The 18,387-nt window shown below is 43.9% G+C and overlaps 1 protein-coding gene across 12 annotated transcripts in view; it reads right to left on the bottom strand.

The window, feature by feature from the left end:
* GFRA1 (GDNF family receptor alpha 1) overlaps positions 1 to 17,738 on the bottom strand; it is a 267,696-nt gene extending 249,958 nt beyond the window's left edge. For 2 of the 12 annotated variants that reach the window (XM_084846121.1, XM_084846130.1), the window contains exons 1-4: positions 16,193 to 16,530; positions 14,894 to 15,127; positions 13,297 to 13,599; positions 11,528 to 11,611 (exon numbers count right to left, since the gene is read on the bottom strand). In XM_084846121.1, the coding sequence (XP_084702247.1) occupies positions 11,528 to 11,611; positions 13,297 to 13,599; positions 14,894 to 14,933 (427 nt within the window). In that variant the 5' untranslated portion in view covers positions 14,934 to 15,127; positions 16,193 to 16,530. Of the gene's footprint in view, positions 1 to 11,527; positions 11,612 to 13,296; positions 13,600 to 14,893; positions 15,128 to 15,717; positions 15,912 to 15,943; positions 16,065 to 16,192; positions 16,531 to 17,313 lie in introns of those variants that run through there. The other 10 variants (XM_084846123.1, XM_084846131.1, XM_084846133.1 and 7 more) reach the window with 9 other exon arrangements.
* Between the last annotated feature and the right edge of the window lie 649 nt (positions 17,739 to 18,387).

Here is an 18,387-nt window from a genome sequence, read left to right as displayed (position 1 = left end):
AGGCTCTGAATAGCCAATTAATGGGTTGTGGGGTGATTATCAGTGATAGAAGATTGTCAAAAGCACAAACAACTATTGATTTGGAGTAATTAGATAGTGATATTGTCCAAAGAACTGCTGGGATTTTGCTAAGCCTGGATTTAAAAAGGGTAAGAAATAAACAGCAGAAGGGGGGAAAATAATGTCAAGAGTAACAGCGAGATCAATGGAATTATCCATTATGGCAGTGAGGAACACCACTTGAAAAACATGGAGAAGTCTATGCCAACTTACCTAAAACTTCAGCACTAGGCATTACACACACAGTTTATTTTTAAAGACAAAAACATCTTCTGCACCTCAATCATTGTGTGTCAAAACATTAATGGAAAAATGTAATTTGGGGACAACAGGCAGTAATAGGATTCATGTAGATTGTGAGGGCAAATATTCACCTCCGCTGCTCAAATTGTCTGATATCATCAGATCTTAAAAACCTGTCAGTTCTACACATTTCTACACCCCAAATGGGCAATTTTTCTGCCATTACTTTTTTGTGTTGCATATCGCTCATGTTACATTTGTAGCAGGAGAGCAGTCTACACAGGACAATAACTTGACATTTGCAAAAATTGCCTTTCATCCACTCGACTAGCATTAAAGCACTTCTGAGCAAGTAAATAACAGAAATTGTGTTAATGACTTATTTCAATAGCAATGATTCCAAGTAACTGCATGAGTTTTAGCTACAGAAAACTGCCATATTGCTTATTTTAAAACGTTAGCAAAATGCTATTGTAAAAAAACAAATCGCCAAGTTTACCTTGGGAAAATGGCTCTGTAGCAAACCAAAAGCTGTCTAGGAGATCTTGCTTCTAAAATTTATATACTATAACAGTATACTTCTCCAAAGCTTAAATGAGATTAATCCAAGCATAGTATGTCTTCTCCCTGTATACATTATATCCCAGAATACAAAAAGCCTTGTTTGTTTTTATTAAAATACAAACACTGTGCGCCTAGTGTTTCTGACATCTAGTCAATGGCCGATAGAAGCAGTAAATTCTTCCAACTAATGGTAGAATAATTCAAAAGACTAAACAGTAAGTAGTACAATAAAAACAAAGAGGACAGAAAAAATTAATATTAGAGAGCCAGGATAATATAAAAACTATAAACTGTGAATGCATAGCAATCTATGAATTGTGATTTACAAAATTTTGCAACAGAGATGTCATCTTGTTCTGGATTCAACTGCTGATCCTACAGTTTGACCTCACCCACCCCCCATTAATCTTTTGTGCTGCACTATTCTCTGCAGACATTACCAAGCAGCCAGGCAACCCAAACAGTTCCCACAACTCATAATCTGGAGATCATTCAACAAGGTTATTCAGACTTGATATGCCAATGACATTACAGCATAATTTTCCTCATAGGGAGAGGAAACTATGGCAGCCGAAGAGGAAGTGTGAACACAGGAAACGTTTCAAGTGAAATTGACAGGGCTGAGGATGCCGCAGTTCTCAAAAAAAAAAAAAAAAATTTAAGGCCAAGGGACCTGAAATCTCATGAAAACCCCTAAAATATCCAGATCCAGAAAAGTTATGTAAATCTAACGGATACAAACAGGAAACTGCTAATGTTGTCAAGAAAAAAGATTTCCTTCTACAAAGGGTTCAATCTGATTACAAAAAAAACAGAAATAGGCTCCAGCTACTGGTATCCATGCACAATGCTGATAATTGCTGTCTGCCTGGAAGCCAATTTGGTTGCCTCTGCAACAAGGATCTGCAGCCAGAAATGTCACTGGACACAAATATATTCCACATATTCATACCGGCTTATGTGAAACTGTTTGAAAATGGATGCCTAATCTGGATGACAAAAGGTGCTAGTGAGGTCAAAAGCACCTTGTTATTATTACTGCTGCTACAAGAAAGTAAATGCACAGTTGCACTACAAACACCATTTCGAATATTAAAGCCATATTAAGTCCAACTCCTAATTGTCACACAGCAGTGGTGCAGTGTCTACTGCATCACATGATCTATCACTCCATCTCCTACAGTGTATACATGAAGGCTTGTACTCAACTTTCCCTACTCCATTAAACGATGCATTGTTTGCTGCACGTCGGAACAAATGCTGGAACCCACCAGGGTTCCAGCAGTCTTCCCCAACCTGGTACCCTCCTGATGTTTTGTTTTGCCTTATTTATTCACACCATTTTTACACAGCTCTTCAGCAAAAAAAGGCTCCCAGAGCAGCTTACAACCAGGCAGTCCCTGTCCTCAGGCTTACCATCAAAAAGACACAACACAAAAGGAAAAAGGACTGGGAGGGAGGAGGGGGAAAAAGAGCTAAACTCAGGCACGCCTTATTAGTTTCATAGTTCTTATAGGTGTTATTTCTGGCAGAAAAGGCAAATACAAGCTCCCTGTATCTATTCCTTCTTTGGCTGACTTTCTGTTTTGGACTACAACACCCAGCCTATTGGCCAGGTTGGCTGGGGCTGATGGAAATTGAAGTCCAAGACATCTGGAGGGCACCAGTCTGGGGAGGGCTGGTACAGAAGTTGCGACTGCTGGCAAATATCTTCAGCATTTGCCTCGTTACCTGGTGACACAGGCTGCTACTGATCTATATACCAATCACAAAGGCAATTACCACTTAACTATAAGCCGCCACTACAACCCATCTCAGAGCTACAGCTCTGGAGGATGGAGGCATGGCCTGGATGCTCTTGGTCTCGCTCGCTATCTTCAGCTGTGCCTCTCCAAAAGTAAAGATGCCACTGCCACAGTAGGTTGGAAATCATGCAAAACTTGGTGGCACTACTGCCACCCACCATCCCAATTGCCCCTACTCCACTGAGTGGGGCTGCTAGGGCTGAGACCGCCTTTCTTCATTTGGTGACTGGCTAGTTCAAATCAGTTTGTGACTTTGGCTTCCACCACAAACCTTCAAGCATCCTAGTCCCCTTAGGGATTTATAGGACCATACCATTAGAGGCGTCTGGACCTGCAATAGTTACACAGAAGGGAGAATGTAACCAAGTGTGCTTTTCCTCTCACAGGGCTGTGTTTATGGAAAAAGCCACAGCAGCCACAATTTTCCCTTCTGGGCCACACTTAAAAGTGCAGGAATCTCTCAGTGTGAGGACAGTGCATCTATGCCCCCAGGGTAACACCCACAGTACTTTATATATTCCCTTGCCACTTTTACATCCTTCAGGGGAGTCATAGCTCAATGGTAGAACACATCCCTGGCATCTACTGGTAGGGCTGGGAAAGAGCCTTGTCTGAAACTCTGGAGAGCCACTGTCAGTCAGTGTGGACAACACTGGCCTAGATAGACCAATGGTCTGAGCAGGAATAAGGCAGTTTTCTATGTTCCTGTCCCTGAGCTTCATGTGAAGTTTTGATCCAGTCTTTCTCCCCTCCCATCTCCTTGGCAACTTCATATCTCTGCCATCAAACGTTCCCTCAGATTCCTGATTTTTAGTTTCTCTTGCATTTGCCATTGTTCTTTAGCTACTTTGTCTCTCAGCCAGCCTCTCTATCTGTTCAACCTTCCTGTCTCGCACCTATGCACACCTATCAACAGACAGCCTTTCCTTCCTAAGCTAGTAAGGACTTTCCAAAGCCACCCCCCACCACCACTTTTCATTAGCCCCTTCATCCTCCAGCTCCCAATATCCTCTACTACTATCATTCTTCCAGATTTCTATCTACCCCTTCTTCAGGTTCTTGTTTCCCACTGACAGCTCCGCCCCCTTTCTCCTGCCACCATGGGTGCTTCCAGAAGAGACAATGGTCTGGCCTCATTAATGGAATTTTACTGAGGTCCAGACAATCTTCCACTTGTGTTTTCTCATCATTTCTTCCATCTTTTTTCTTTCGTGGAAAATCCACTGAGAAAGAAAAAAATGGAACAGCTGCACCATGCCTTCTGATTGTTAATATTAGGACCCCTCCCCTGTCTCTTGAATTCTTACCCCTCAGCTGCTCCACCTCATAGAACCTCTTCCCGCTGAGTTTTTCACTCCTCAATATTCCTACCTTTCCCAAACAGCTCTTCCTGATCCTAAGCCTGTGTGTGAGAGGATTTGCCTTCACCAAAGCAATATTTCAGTTCCACTCACAAAGCTGAACCATTGTGGACATTCTATAGCTGACAAAGTCCCTCAAAAGATGGAAAGAGCTACATACAGGAATTTCCAGATCACCCAGAGAGTGGCCAGGCCCAAAGTGGTGTCAAGGAATTCCTCTCCAGCATTTTTGACTTAACCCTGAACATGGAATCTGTAAAAATGCCTTCAAAATATACTGTAGATTCCAATTGAATCCCTACTGGACAGCTTATGGTTTCTCTCAAAAGTGGCAGGAGAATACCAATGAGACATTATAAGCTTCTCAATAGGTAGCCTCTGGATTACTATGTGGAACCCACATAATACTTTGAAGCCATCCTTACAAATTCTAAGCTCAGGCAAAATCCTGGAAAGCCATTCACAGACACAGGTATAGGCCTGGTCACTCTGGACAGAAGATGACTTTCTGGGAGTCACATAGGGAAACCAGTCCTTCCTTCCCTTCAGTGCATCGCGCTCCCCACATCCCACCGCAAGCTAACATAATCAAGAGGGTTCATGACCAAGTCCTACAATCTAGTGTGATAACATGGTGTGCAGCAAGGTTTAAGCACTGGTACAAGGCAATTACCAGAGCCCAGCCCCAGTGGTGGCTGGGAAAAAGCCATCAACGCTGTAACAGCCATGCCTACCTACAGTCCTTGAGAGCTTCCTTGACACAAGGTAGGGGCAGTCAGCATAGCAAGGCTGCCAACAACCGCTTGAACTGGATTCTGGGAACCAGCAGAACATTTCTGGATCCCTGACACCACAGCAATATGACACCAGTTTTTCAATAGCATTCACAGAAGAAAAGAGGAGTACTTGAGAGGCTTACATTTCTGCCCCACTTGCCTATTATTATTATTATTATTATTATTATTATTATTATTATTATTAAATTTATATCCCGCCTTTCCACCAAAAAAAAACTGCTAGGTAGCTAACAATAAAATACGGATTAACAGCAAAATCTTACATAAAATGCTAAAACAAGTTTAGAGCACAAATTAAAACACACAATCACAGAAATATACAGTGCCCAACCAATTAAAACCCTTCTAGCAACAGACCAGTTTATATGCCAAAGGCCCGCTTGAATAACGTCTTTGCCTGCCAAGTGAAAGACAACAGAAAGGGAGCCAACTGAGCCTGTCTCAGCAGAGTTCCAGAGCCTGGGAGTGACCTAGGATAGGTTTCCACCCCCACTTGCCTAGCATCATGAACCAAGGGCGTAACCCTATGCATGGCTGGCTGGGGCATGCTGGGAGTTGCAGGACTATTTTTCTGTCTAAATATGCATAGGATTGCACCCTAAAGCAGCCTTCCCCAACCCAGTGCGTCTAGATGCTTTGGACTTCAATCCCATCAGCCCCAGCCAGCATGATCAATGGTGAGGAATGCTGGGAATTCCAGTCAAAAACATTTGCAGGGCACCAGGCTGGAGAAGGCTGAACAAAACCAACCACTTAAGACTATGCGATTAAACTTTAAATAGCACCAAGATATTATGTGAATGGTAAATTTATACAACATCACTTTACTCACTGGTATGCATATGTAATGTATTTGTAAATTCTAGAACCCTTTAATGAATGCTTCCTAAAATATTAGTTATCATGACCCACTATCACCAACAGAATTACAGTTTTCACTTGTCACCCATTCACAATGCAAATCAAAGATATAAATGTTACCTGCTTTGCTACTGAAAGGACTGTGAAATTTTTATGCTTCAATTAAAAAAAAAGTTCTATATCTCCTGAATTGTTTTTATTTTTATTTTTAGAAGAGCGTATGATGCCACAATAATGCTACTATTAAAAGCTGTGTTTTTGTCTGTGAGCCAATTCAATGGCATTATAATCCCCAGAATAAAGTTCTGTGAAAAATGTACACACATCTGTCTCCCAACTCAGGCTCCTTCATTCCAAATGATCACCAAAGCAATATAAAAGTTAATGCATATTTCTTTAATTTTAATTCACAGCTGGATCTACAACCCAGTCCTGCATCTGTGATGGATGCACCACGTGTCAATCCACTGGACACTGCCTCTGATCCATAGAAGGGTGCAGATATATGCACCCTTGGAATGAAACTTTTTAAATTTCACGCCCAATCAGAGCCTGCTTATGATACACAGAACACATTTGCTCCCGTGCATAGAAATTCCTTCTCCAGAGCAAAGCAGACAGTCTTCCAGCTTCTATGCAACAGTCAATAGGGCAGAAAAACCAACATTTTGAAGAATCCACAGTCCCCTCACATCCAACAGGCATTATTCTTATCACTAGTGCCAAATGGCCATAAACCACTGTAGCAAGCAATTAATGCCTATAAAGGTTCAGACAGGTAGCTTTGTTTATGTGGCAGAGCTGTAGGACCACGCCATGCGTACCTCTGTCCATGTTCATACCAACCCTCAACTGGGATCAGGCAAAACTGGCCGAGATACCAACCAGCAGCGGAACTTACATGCAAGTGCAGTTTGTGCAGAACAAGCAATTCAACATGCCCATGCTTAAGTGGGAGCCTACCTGGAAATGTCTTTCTGACATTACTTATTTCAATACACTTATTCATTTGCATTTATGGGAACCTTCAGCAGGATTGCTGAACTGTTGGCAGTGAATTTGGAAACTAACGCATCAGGATGGAACCGAGTGGTGGGAAAGGTCCATTTGAAGGCCCACATCTCTCATATTCGCAGCAGTCTGGAGCCACTTTCCTCCACATGCTGTTCTTCAGTACTGGGGAGCGCATGTGAATGAAGCAACTGCATGAGCAAGCCAAATCACGTTGCTCTTTCCTACACAGTTGTTGCCTCCCTTCTGGCCTGGGGATGACCAGTTGGGAAAGACTAACATAATTTGCAGACTCATGCAAACAAACACACACACACACACAATACTATGAGATCACAACATGGGGAAGCAGCTCCACTGCAAGTCCACAAATGAGAACATTCAACGCTTAGTTACTTGGTAAAAAGGAAAAATAGATGTTATATCCAATCCGAGGCACACTTACAAGAAAACCACTTCAGCTCCTGGCATCACAGTATCGTTCGCTGCATATCCATATGCTGAAATTAAGAATTAATAGATCTAGGATCCAGTTTTGCAAGGATTGGAAATGCCTAAGTCAGAGGACACATGGTATGGATATGGGATGTTGGAGAGGATGCCGGACCTGCCTTGTTTCAAAAACAGACCTAATTGTGGGCATTCCAGGTACATAGAGAAAGAAGCCATGAGTGAACATATAGAATAAAGTGAATAAGATGAGGCAACTTCTCTACAATACCTAGATATAGCTCCCAACAGCTTCCATAATGTAATAGGACTATTGAAATGTGGCAACAGAGCATTCTGTATTTGAAAGAGTTTCAACATAAAAAAGAAAGAATTTACCATGAGCGAATAGGACTTGACTCTAGCGTCCCAGAACTAACAGGAAGACAGGAAGCTGCCATATATTGACTCAGACCATTGGTGTATCTAGCTCAGTACTGTCTGCACTTACTGGCAGCATCTCTCTAGGGCAGGCTGGCCCAAGACATTTTGCTGTCTGAGGTGGAGCAGCAAATGGCGCCTCCCCTTCTAGGTCAAGGGATATAGTACCTAAGGCTTGTCAGGTTATTTTGGCACCAGAGGCAGAAAATCCCACAAACGCCAGTCCCCAGCAGCAAAAATACAATAGTAATAAATTAAATGACTATCGATTTGCTACCCTTTCATAACACTCGAAACCAGCGTCCACCTCACTCTGCTTAATGGTAGAGCCAGCAATGCTCCAGGATGTCAGACGAGGGTCTTTTCCCAACCCTAGGTATAGATGCTAGGGACTGAATCTGGGACCGTCAACATTCCAAGCACGTAGTTCAGTGGGAGTGCACAGACAACCTGCCTGGGACATGGTTCCACCTCTCCAGTAGCACAGCCACCTTGGCTGCTTAACATTCAATTAAAGCCTCTACACTAGACTTGCCCACCCTGGTGCCCTCCAGATGTTTTGCACTTCAACTCCCATCAGCCCCAGCCAGCAAGACCAATGGTCAGGAACGCGGAGAGTTGTCATCCAAAACATCCGGAGGGCTCCAGGTTGGGGAAGGCAGCTCTACCCAGGGTAGATGCTGAAGTTCTCTTGCACAACACCCTAAAGGAATTCTGAATGGTCCTACCTCTCAGATACAATGGGCTGTATCCAAAGTTAATTCTACTTAGAGTAGATCCATTGAAATGAACAGAAGTTCAGTTAGATTTCATATCCTCCCCAAATGGAATAGCAAAGCATTTTTAAAAGCACTACCTGCATGATTGTGCCCCATTTGCTCAGCACAAGATGGCTTTTTAACTGCAACAGCATAAAGCTGGCATGATTGCAGCTACAGCAACCATGCAGTTAGTATAACAGAAAGAGAGAGAGAGAGAGAGAGAGAGAGAGAGAGAGAGAGAAAGAAAGAAAGAAAGAAAGAAAGAAAGAAAGAAAGAAAGCAAGCAAGCAAGCAAGCAAGCAAGCAAGCATATATGTGAGTGTGAAAAGTGCCAAGTTCATCTGATATCTGACACTGGAAAAATATAGCTTTACATTTATTGAAGAAATATATGCTAAAGAAGTGATTCATTTTCATTAGTCCACTGTTCATCCCAAAATCATTCCTGAAGACAGTTACGGAGATTTCCCAAATTGCATCCAATACATTATTAAGAAGCTTGCTCTAAGCACAGTAAGGAAAAGATATGTAGAAGGCACACAAAACTGTGGTCTTATACGAGGACCAACATCTGACCTCACTTATACCCTGACAAGGGAGAACACTGTCTTAAGCATGCTTTATATATAAAGTAAGCACTGACCAGGTTTGGCAGAAGAGCAGATATAAACCCTGCCTTAAGCCAGTTTGCTAATCCAATCAACAAAAAACAGAATCTGAGAACAGAGTATCAATTCTGGTATCCTCGTTATATAGGCAGTGATCTGGAAATAATGGAGTATGCAACAGTTCAATGTATCTACTACAGTTCAAAACTTCCAAACACATTAGAATATTTTTCCATCTTCACCGTGTGGCCTAGGCTTCCCCAGCATGGTGCCTTCCAGATGTTTTGAACTATAACTTCCAGCATTCCTGACCATTGGCCGTGCTGGCTGGGGCTGATGGGAGTTAATGTCCAAACCATCTGGGAGACATTAGGCTGGCGAAGGCCGGTATAGCCTAAGTCCGTGAAACTTCTATACACTTCTCCCCAAAACTAATCCTGCATATATATACCTTCTACTGCAATGGATGGGAACATCAGAAAGAAGAATACAGAACAGATCCAGTTTCATAAGAAGATCGTACTTATCAGTTACAATCACAACTGCAAACAGTTATGGAATCAGCCTTCCCCAACCTGGTGCACTCCAGATGGGCTAGACTACAACCCGCATTATCCCCAACCAGCAAGCTCATAGGCCTACTGGCTGGGGACAACAGGAGTTGCAGTCCAACACATCTAGAGGGCTTCAGACTGGAGAAGAATGCCTTAAACAAAAACAAAAACCAACCCACCCACCCCCACCTTGTCAAAAGAAAAGCACTTGAAAAAGAAAGAAAATCAGAACTGAGGCAGAGAAGTAGCATACATTCAGATCAAATTAGTTCTAAAAAGCAGATAAAAATTGATCCTAAACTGATTTAAAGGAACATTAAGAGCTCACTTTGCAAAGTTTGCATTGGCGTATTCAAATGAAATCGTCGCATATTATTTATTTGGAAAGCCTTCAAGAAACAATTTCCTCTCTAGACCATTTATCCTGGCACTCTGTTACTCTGGTGTTTCAGCCTTTTTATACACAGTATAGCCAAAGAAGCTGCTGTCTTCACCAAAGAACTGAACAGTAAGTGCAAGCACGCAAATGTGATGGTGGCTGATATATTAGGTACTATGTTACCGATTTACAACAAAAATGTGGTATTTTGTATACGCAGTGAATTCTTGAGTTGAATTTAACATTAGAGTGTAAGAGTCTAGTGATGCTTAAAATATATAGCATCAATAAATATATTTGATCCACAAGAAATGCAGTTTAAATTTAGAAGCACAAACAGTATCTCCAACCTCATTCTGTGCAAGAAGAAGCACAAGACTTGGCCAGGAAAATAATAATACAGGAGATGCTTTTGAAAGCAAAACAACTAAAAGAACAGTAAACTAATGGCTGTAACCATATACCCATTTACCTGAGAGTAAGCTCCACTGAACTCAAAGGGATTTACTTCTGAATAGATATGCACAGCATTGCGCTGCAATCATTTAAGCAAAAAAGGAACATTCTTTTCAATATGAAAGTGGCACCAATTTCTTCCTCACTTAAAAATGATACAGAATCTCATTTGTTTAAGTGTCAAAGCGAGGTAATGTGCACAGTCCACATTAACAACCAGGTGTTGCATTGTACATTCTGGAGACAGAGAATTAGATTGCCACGTACAGGTGTATTTAGCGTCTTCCCCCCACCCCCCAATGCATACTTTTATTTTCCCCAGGAACTTAACACACAAAGTAACTGGAAAATTACAGGAAGTATTTTTTCAAGACTAGTATTACATTTGTACTCTAAATGGCCTCCAACAATAGCTACTTATGCTGAACAAAAGACAGATGACCATTTCCCATAAATACCAATGACACGAGATTTATTGACACACGTATGTGTACATCACTAGATGTCATACCACCTGATGAGTCACAGATGAATGTATGTTCTGCTTCCACAGAAAAGCACTGCATTTGAGTTGATGTCACCTGTTATGAATACCCTTTCTGTGCTGTTTGGTCTGTCTTGGCTGTTTGACACAAGCAAAATGATCACTTGATGTTGCAGTCATCAAGTGATGAACAGGCATATGCGATCCGGATTAAAGAGTCTGGACTAAAGAGTCAAGCATTTCTACTGAACAAAATTAAGTTCACACCAATACATTTACAGTGCAATCCTAATATTTCTACTCAGAAATATGTCTCGCTATGTTCAATGGCGTTTACTTCCTAGTAATGCATTTAGGATTGCAGTTCTGGTCTACCATCCTAAATACACTTTCTGGTGAATACGCCATATTATATACAATGGAATGTGCTTCTGATTAAACCAGTATAGGATTGCACCTCATGTGAAACTACACCTTGAATGCTATTTATTGGTGTGAGATCAAATGAATAAATAAAGTAGAATTCATGGTACAGCAGGCACATACAGTGTCTCCTTTGGTACCTTGACTATAATTTTCACTTTCTAACTAAAGACCCAGTGGTGTTACATTTTTAAACAGAAGGAAATGCATTATTTCACGTCCTCATGAGCCAATTTGAAAGGATTGGCTAGTAGCCCACAGTTCAGAAAAAGAATAATAAATCCATTTACCTGATACAATTGGAGCTAGCCTGAATATGTCCGATAACCTGCTGTTAACTGGTTCGTAAGGTGACTCTTCAAGCAAGTCATTTCCTAAAAACAATAAAAAGTTTGGTTTTTCTTTCATGCTTTATTACCTTTCAAAACCTTCATACAGCTAGGAGCTCTGATCCACTACCCTCAACAAACATACCAATCCAACAAACTACTACATTTTTTCCCAGACTTGGCCACAGCCTCCTGCCCAGGCCCTCTCTCCAAAACTGAAAACTGTCCCCATCTTCTTGAGCCCTTTGTCTTTGGAATGTGGATTCTACCATAGCTTCAGAAGAAGCACCCTGTAACTCCTCCCTCTCTCAGCCTTGTAGCTGTGGTGAGTGGGGGATACAAACTTCAAATGCTCAATACCATGAAGCTTGATCACCCCATCATTAGAAGAATGAAGATAAGGACTTTTTAACATTTCCATACTGACACTATTTGTGTTAAAGCAGGTGGCATTAAAATCAGCTTTTTTAAAATAGCATCCCTATTAGAGCAGCTTTGGGAGGGATGTATCTTGTCAATAACTCCTCCTCCTCCATGAAATGGAATGAAACATGTGAAACTATTACCTTTGCTCTTGAAGCCAGGACTACCAATATGCAGTGAGAGACTTATGAAAGAACTCACCATATATATCCACAGTTATGACTTATTTTGTATCTAGCTATAATAATTCCTTACTTGGACAAAGGGTCACCAATGAAAACTGAACCTACAGTTGCAATGTCACATACACTTACTTGGGAGTAAGTCCCACTGAACTCAGTAGGACTTACTTCTGAGTAGACATGTATAGAATTATGCCGTGAAAGTACAGTAACTACTCTATTTTAAAAGTGAGAGAATGTAATATATAGTGGGGACTACCCAGTAAAGTATAATTTAGTGTGAAAGCTACAGCCAATAAATCTAAAGTCATTAAACTATTCAGTGTTGTCACTGACTAAAGTATTGATTTCAATTAAGCATGACAGGTGTGGAAGCATCAGAGTAGATATTATTATAAGATAAATCAAGCTCATAAGGACAACAGGACTGGGACTTAAATTCCCAATCAACCAAGAGTCCCATTCCAATACGATATTAATCGTCCCATTGCATCAGGGATCAGTGGACATTTTGTCAAATTCATTGCTCTGATACTGAACAATAAGTACATCATCCTCATCCGGTCCATTAATGTTACGCAAAGTACAAAGAAACTTTTCCCAAGGTTTCTATAACCCTAAGGGTATACGCTTACACACACACGCATATGGGTAACGCACAAGAATGGAAAGGAGACAGACCCAGGATAATGCTTCAGTTCAGTTAGGAAACAACTAATTCCAGTTTGATGCAGTGGGTGAGGAATGACCCCCTGTGATCTTGTAAAGTTAAATCTCATTAGTAAATGTTTATAATCCTTCCTGGGAAAAGGGGGTAAGGAAGTGAAGTACCTAACGGATTGTGTTGTTGATTTTGCACTTGCTAATACCCTAATCTTTTGACTTCAGTTTACAAAGGTCAGCTGAGTCCCCCTGGAGGAAATCTTTTATTCTGCATTTCCCAACAGCAGGCAACTGAAGCAGCAGCAGCTGCTCAGGCTGGGTGGCAGGAACGGCCCTTAGTTTGCAGAGGAAGAACACAATGAGAATTATGAGAACAGCTCAGGGTGGATCTGAGGGGCAAAGGAAATCCAGAGCTAATACGGGGTGGGTGGGAGTGAAATGGTTCTGTGCTTTGCAACGTACCCTGTAAGCTTTGGTACATACTCCAGTAAATACGCAGGCAGTTCTTCTCCTTCTTCATGCCTCTCTTGCAGCGGCAATTGTAAAGAGATTTCTGCTTGAGAGCCTCCATGGCGCTTTTGCACTCGTCCTTTGCCTCCAGGCCCGTCGCCCGACTGAAGTTGCTCTCTTTGCCGGCCACACACTGCCTCAGTGTCCTATATTTAGTGCTGCAGCTCTGCTCCCTGAGACACTGGTCGCTGGCTTTCACACAATCCAGACGGTCCCCTCCAAGCAGCCCGCTCACTTCCGCAGACAAGAGTACTTCTGCATTCAAAGAGAGAGCAAATGAGACCCCATCAGTCCCTCTGATGCTGGGCAGACAAGAGGTGCCAACCCAAGAGGACTCAAAAAGAGCGAGAATGGTTGGACTGGACAAGCGAGGGGAGGGAAGCTGTGCTCTTGCTCTTTTTTCTTAAAGAGAATAAAGGAATCCCTGACAAACTGAGCTTCTCTAAGGGGAAAGCCAGCTCCCCCCCACACACACACCTTAAAAATCAAATACTTCCAACAACATTCCTACCAAATGAATGCCCCAATAATGAACGACAAAGCCAGGTTCTCTCCACCTCCTCCTCACTGCGCAGCCAGTTCCTCCAGCCAAAGGGTTTGGGAACCAACTGAGCTTTTGCTTCCATGATCCTTTTTCTTAGGAATTCCCAGGAAAGTGTGCATTTTTTAACCATAATGAAGACTGAGTCCCAGATGACTTAAGCTTCCAAAATAACCACAGGGATTATTAACTTATATAGAGTAAAAGATTTATTTCCTCTTGTCCTGACCACATACACTTCCCCTTCATACTCTGAGAATAGCAACAGTGGGTTAAAGATTCGCTCTCAGTTTTCAAAGGCTGTGCTGTGATTTTAACTATAGCCAGGAACAGCCAGATGAGAGAGAAGTCTTCCTGACATGAATGCTTTGCACCTCAGCCTCTGCTAAAAAGCTGTGCTTATTATTTTCTGCAAGAAAGGTACAAATTGAAAGGGCTCCCCCCCTCCCGGTATTTCTCTCCATCTACAAAGATGTCATTGCAGCAGCCAAAGCAAATTATCGTCATCTTTCCTTCCTTATTTTCTTTCTTTCTTATAAGAACACACACCATGCCTCTTGACGTCTAGTCAAGGTTTGAGGTACAAATCATTTTTGAGTCACAATTTAGAAAAGAAAAGAAACAACCATCTGGCTCACACATGAAGATGCCCACTTCCCTTCTCATTAAGTCGGTAAAGATAAGATTATTGGAAAGTTTCTCTCCCAACTAAAACCCAGCTTAACCAGTAAGACTGGATCTTCTGCAGTCTAACAACACAGTCTTATGCAGGTCTACTTAGAAGTAAGCCCCACCAAGTTCAATGGGACCTACTCCCAAGTTAAGTGTGGATAGGATTGCAGCCTAAATCTCACAAGAGCTTTAGCTGAGCCAAGCTGGCGATCTAAAAACTACAGAAAACTTAATACTTCTTTCTTAAAAGAGCAGGCTGGCAAACGGCAAATCAGCACATCCTGGGTCTCAAAAAGCCCTTGATGGAGAGGGATTTTCAACAGCCCAGACACTTACCCATTAAGGGCAAAACGAAGTAAAAGGTGGCAAGAGACATCTTGGTCTTGTGCAGATCCTTTCCCCAAATGAGCTTGCTTCTGCCACTCCAGACCAGGCGATCAGCACACAGATATTCCAAGCCAGCCAGGTTCCAAAGCCCCCAAGTTCATATCCATTGAATTTCCCAGAAAATCCCCACCCCTAGCCTCCTCTCTCTTCCGTCCGCCGGGAATATCAGCAAGAGCAGCTGCTCTGCAAAAAAAAAGGGGGGGGGGCAGAGAGAAGAAGAAGAAGAAAAGGCGAAGATTTCTCACTTAGATCTTACATCCCAGCATCCTGGAAAACACAAGTGTGGATTTCTCAATGAGGGCAGAGCGAAAGGGAGGGAGGCGCGCCAGCCTCTCACACTGGGAGCGTGTGAGGGCAACCCAAAGCAGGAGCTTCGCCCGGCTGCCTGCCTCTTTGCGGGGCGGGGGGGGGGGCTTTTTCCGCCCAGGGAGGGACTCCAAAAAAGAGGCAAAATCAGGAGGAGGGGGCGAGGGCGAAAAATGAACAAATATCCAGACGTTTGTCCCCAGTCCCGCTGCCACACACACGATCGCTCCGGGGCGGGCGGGGACGCCCGCGTTCGTTCTCCTTCACAGCCGCCTCCAAGCCATCGTGGTGTCTCCGGGCTAGCCCGATCGCCGTCCCCCTCCTGTCCCTTTTCTGGGGGACTTTACACCTCGCAAAGTCCGCGGGCTTCCTTGGCGTGTCTCGACTTAGCTCGGTCCGTCATCACTCGCTGAGGGGCAGGGGGTGGGATCGGGCGGAGGAGGGGGCGAGGAGAGGAGAGACCGAACCTGGTTAAGCCCTCCGAGATTTCCTTCTGTATCGCTGCCGGGGCTTTCTTACGAGCTCGCGTTGCCCCCTCTATTGGAGAAGGAGGCGCGCGCAGCGAGCCGAGCAGACGGAGCGACGGGACCCGAGGACGGGGAAGGCGCCCTAGCAGGTGCAGCCTGGCCTGCCTGCCTGGCGGCCCCCTGGCCTCCAACCCGGAGACTAAGCTGCAATCCTCTGCCCACTTACCTGGGAGTAAGCCCCACCGAACTCGACGGGGCTTACTTCTGGGTAGACAGATATACAGAGAGGGGCGGGGCGGGATCGCACGGCTAGGGAGGCAGAGCCCGTCGGCACAACCACCGACCCCAAGAAGTTTGCCTCGCTTCCGTTTGATTTCGACCGTCTACATGGCAAACGGCGCTCTCGCCATCCAGACCAAGGGCGCCCACAGGGGGATTTCTCCGCTAGTGGAAGCGGGAAGGACAGTGTACTGACCGAGCTAGGGCAGATCCTTCGGGAACTTCGCCGAGAGTGAACGACCGGGACCTATTCCCCCAATCCGAATCGGGGAGGGATCGATCTAGCTTTGTAGCCACGAGCCGCGGTGGATGCCCGCTTTGGAAAGTTGGTTTAAGGTCGCTACGCCTCGCCGGCCGGCCGCTTTGGTAGGAACCGCCCAGCAGCGAGAGGTTGCGGAAAGGGGCCTCCCACTTCTCCGCAACTTCCCGGTACAGCCTCGCCTTCCCGGCTCGCCTTGGAAATAAACTTTAGGGCGCCCTCCCCACGGCGGGCCCGAGGGCGCCGCTGTTCGAGCGCAACGCGCGCTCGGGCGCGCACGAACGCAAGCGGAGCCCCGGAAGGACGGCCGCCGCCTCCTCGCCTGGCTAGGTGCGGGGACGAGCGAGCAGGATCGGCGTCGCAAACGGGAAGGCGAGAGGGCGGCGGCGGCGGCGGCTCTTGATCCTTTACCGCTAGGAAGAGCTCAAAGAGAGGGCAGTTTTCCTTACAGCCCCGGGCTATTATGAGGAAATCGCGACGGGGTTTGCCAAAAGAAATGGCCCAGTGATTGTTTTGCAACATAACCTCCTGCCAAGGATCAAACTCCCACCACGCTCGACTATTTGGTTAATGCCACGCACAAGTGAGCTAACCGTTAAACGAGAAAGCACTAAAATCACAATCCTATGCATGTTTAGACCGAAAAAAGTCCTATATTTCACAGCATGCCCCAGCCAGCAATGCTGGCTGGGGCATGCTGGGAAATGTAAGACTTTTTCTGCCTAAACAAGCATAGGATTGCACCCTTAATGTAATTTATGCAGGCATAGAGAAACTGACCCCCCCTTCCACACACCGACCCCCCCACACACACACACACTTTTTTAAAAAGTAAAGGGAATAGGGCGGCGCTTGTGAATTGCCAAAAATGAGAACATGCGTCACCAGAAAAGAGGGGACCTGCAGGACAGGAAGGCCTGGCGTGCTATGGTCCATGGGGTCACGAAGAGTCGGACACGACTGAACAACAACAACATTTGCATAAAACTTGCATATTCTGATCTATCTGTATAGATGCAGATTTAGAAATAATTATAATTTAAATAGAAATACAATACATCTCACTATAGTGTGGAAGACTGCAAGTTGTGTGGCTTGCTCTGTCGGCTGTCCGGGCGCTGTGGATGGGCAGCTTCAAGGCCCAGCACTCCCTTCTGATGGTTCTTTATCTTCAAACCCGTCTTGGACTGCGCAGCCCTTCAAACAGGAGATGCCTTCAGAACAGAGAACAGTCTTCTGGCAGCCCTTCAAACTGAGGGCTGCTCTGTGTAAAAGAGGACACATAAGTGACTATATTGAGGAGCTGAGTAGTTAGGTGCCATTTTAGTGTTCTAGGGCTGCAACCCTAAATACACAAACTCTAGGGAGTTAGCCCCGCTGAACACAGCAGAACTTCCTTCCGAGTAAATATGCGTAGGATCTGACTGTAAGATACAAGTGAAGAAGAAGCTCTGTGTATGGTACTGCCAAATCTACTGACTGTGTGTTTGGCTTATATGCAGGAATATATGTAAAATGTGTAACATTTTCTGTGAATGACAGATCACTTGCAGATTCCATGAGGCTTAGCAGGCATGCAGTTATGATATATATTCAGATACGCAGCCATTTGAGCCAAATACAAGTTCAGTGTATCAATTTGCACTCAGCTTCTGAATAAACAAAGCAAACATATGTCACAATTCCATGACAGATGGTTCAAGCAGAGAGCTGTTAGTTGTTTTCACACAGTTGCTGCTTATACAGAGATCCCCAAAAAGTCTAACCAAAAAAATGCAAATTATGCTGAAATTCCAGATTTTTATCCTTTTTACACTTAGAGCAAAACCCAACTCAGCTTCTCAATAGTTACATATGTTTTGATACTCGCAAAGGAGTAGGAGGGAAAAGTCAAATCTTCACAAATATTCTGGGCAATAGAACAAGAAACATTTCTGATTTACCAAGAGAATGGAGTTAACTTCATTGTGAATTGTGTTAGTTTCACCAATATGCTTAAAGCTAAAAGCTTAATAGTTTATTCAGAAGTAAGTCCCACTGTCAGGGCCAGCTATACCATTAGGCAGAGTGAGGTAGATGCCTCAGGTAGCTGATTTGGGGTGTATTGGAAAGGCAACAGTGTTAATTATTTT

The sequence above is a fragment of the Heloderma suspectum genome, chromosome 3, assembly GCF_057233095.1.
Source record: "Heloderma suspectum isolate Gila_16-S chromosome 3, 16-S_ref, whole genome shotgun sequence".
In the NCBI taxonomy this organism is placed as follows: Eukaryota; Metazoa; Chordata; class Lepidosauria; order Squamata; family Helodermatidae; genus Heloderma; species Heloderma suspectum.
Note: the sequence above shows the minus strand (reverse complement) of the source record. Positions and strands in the feature narration are given on the sequence as shown.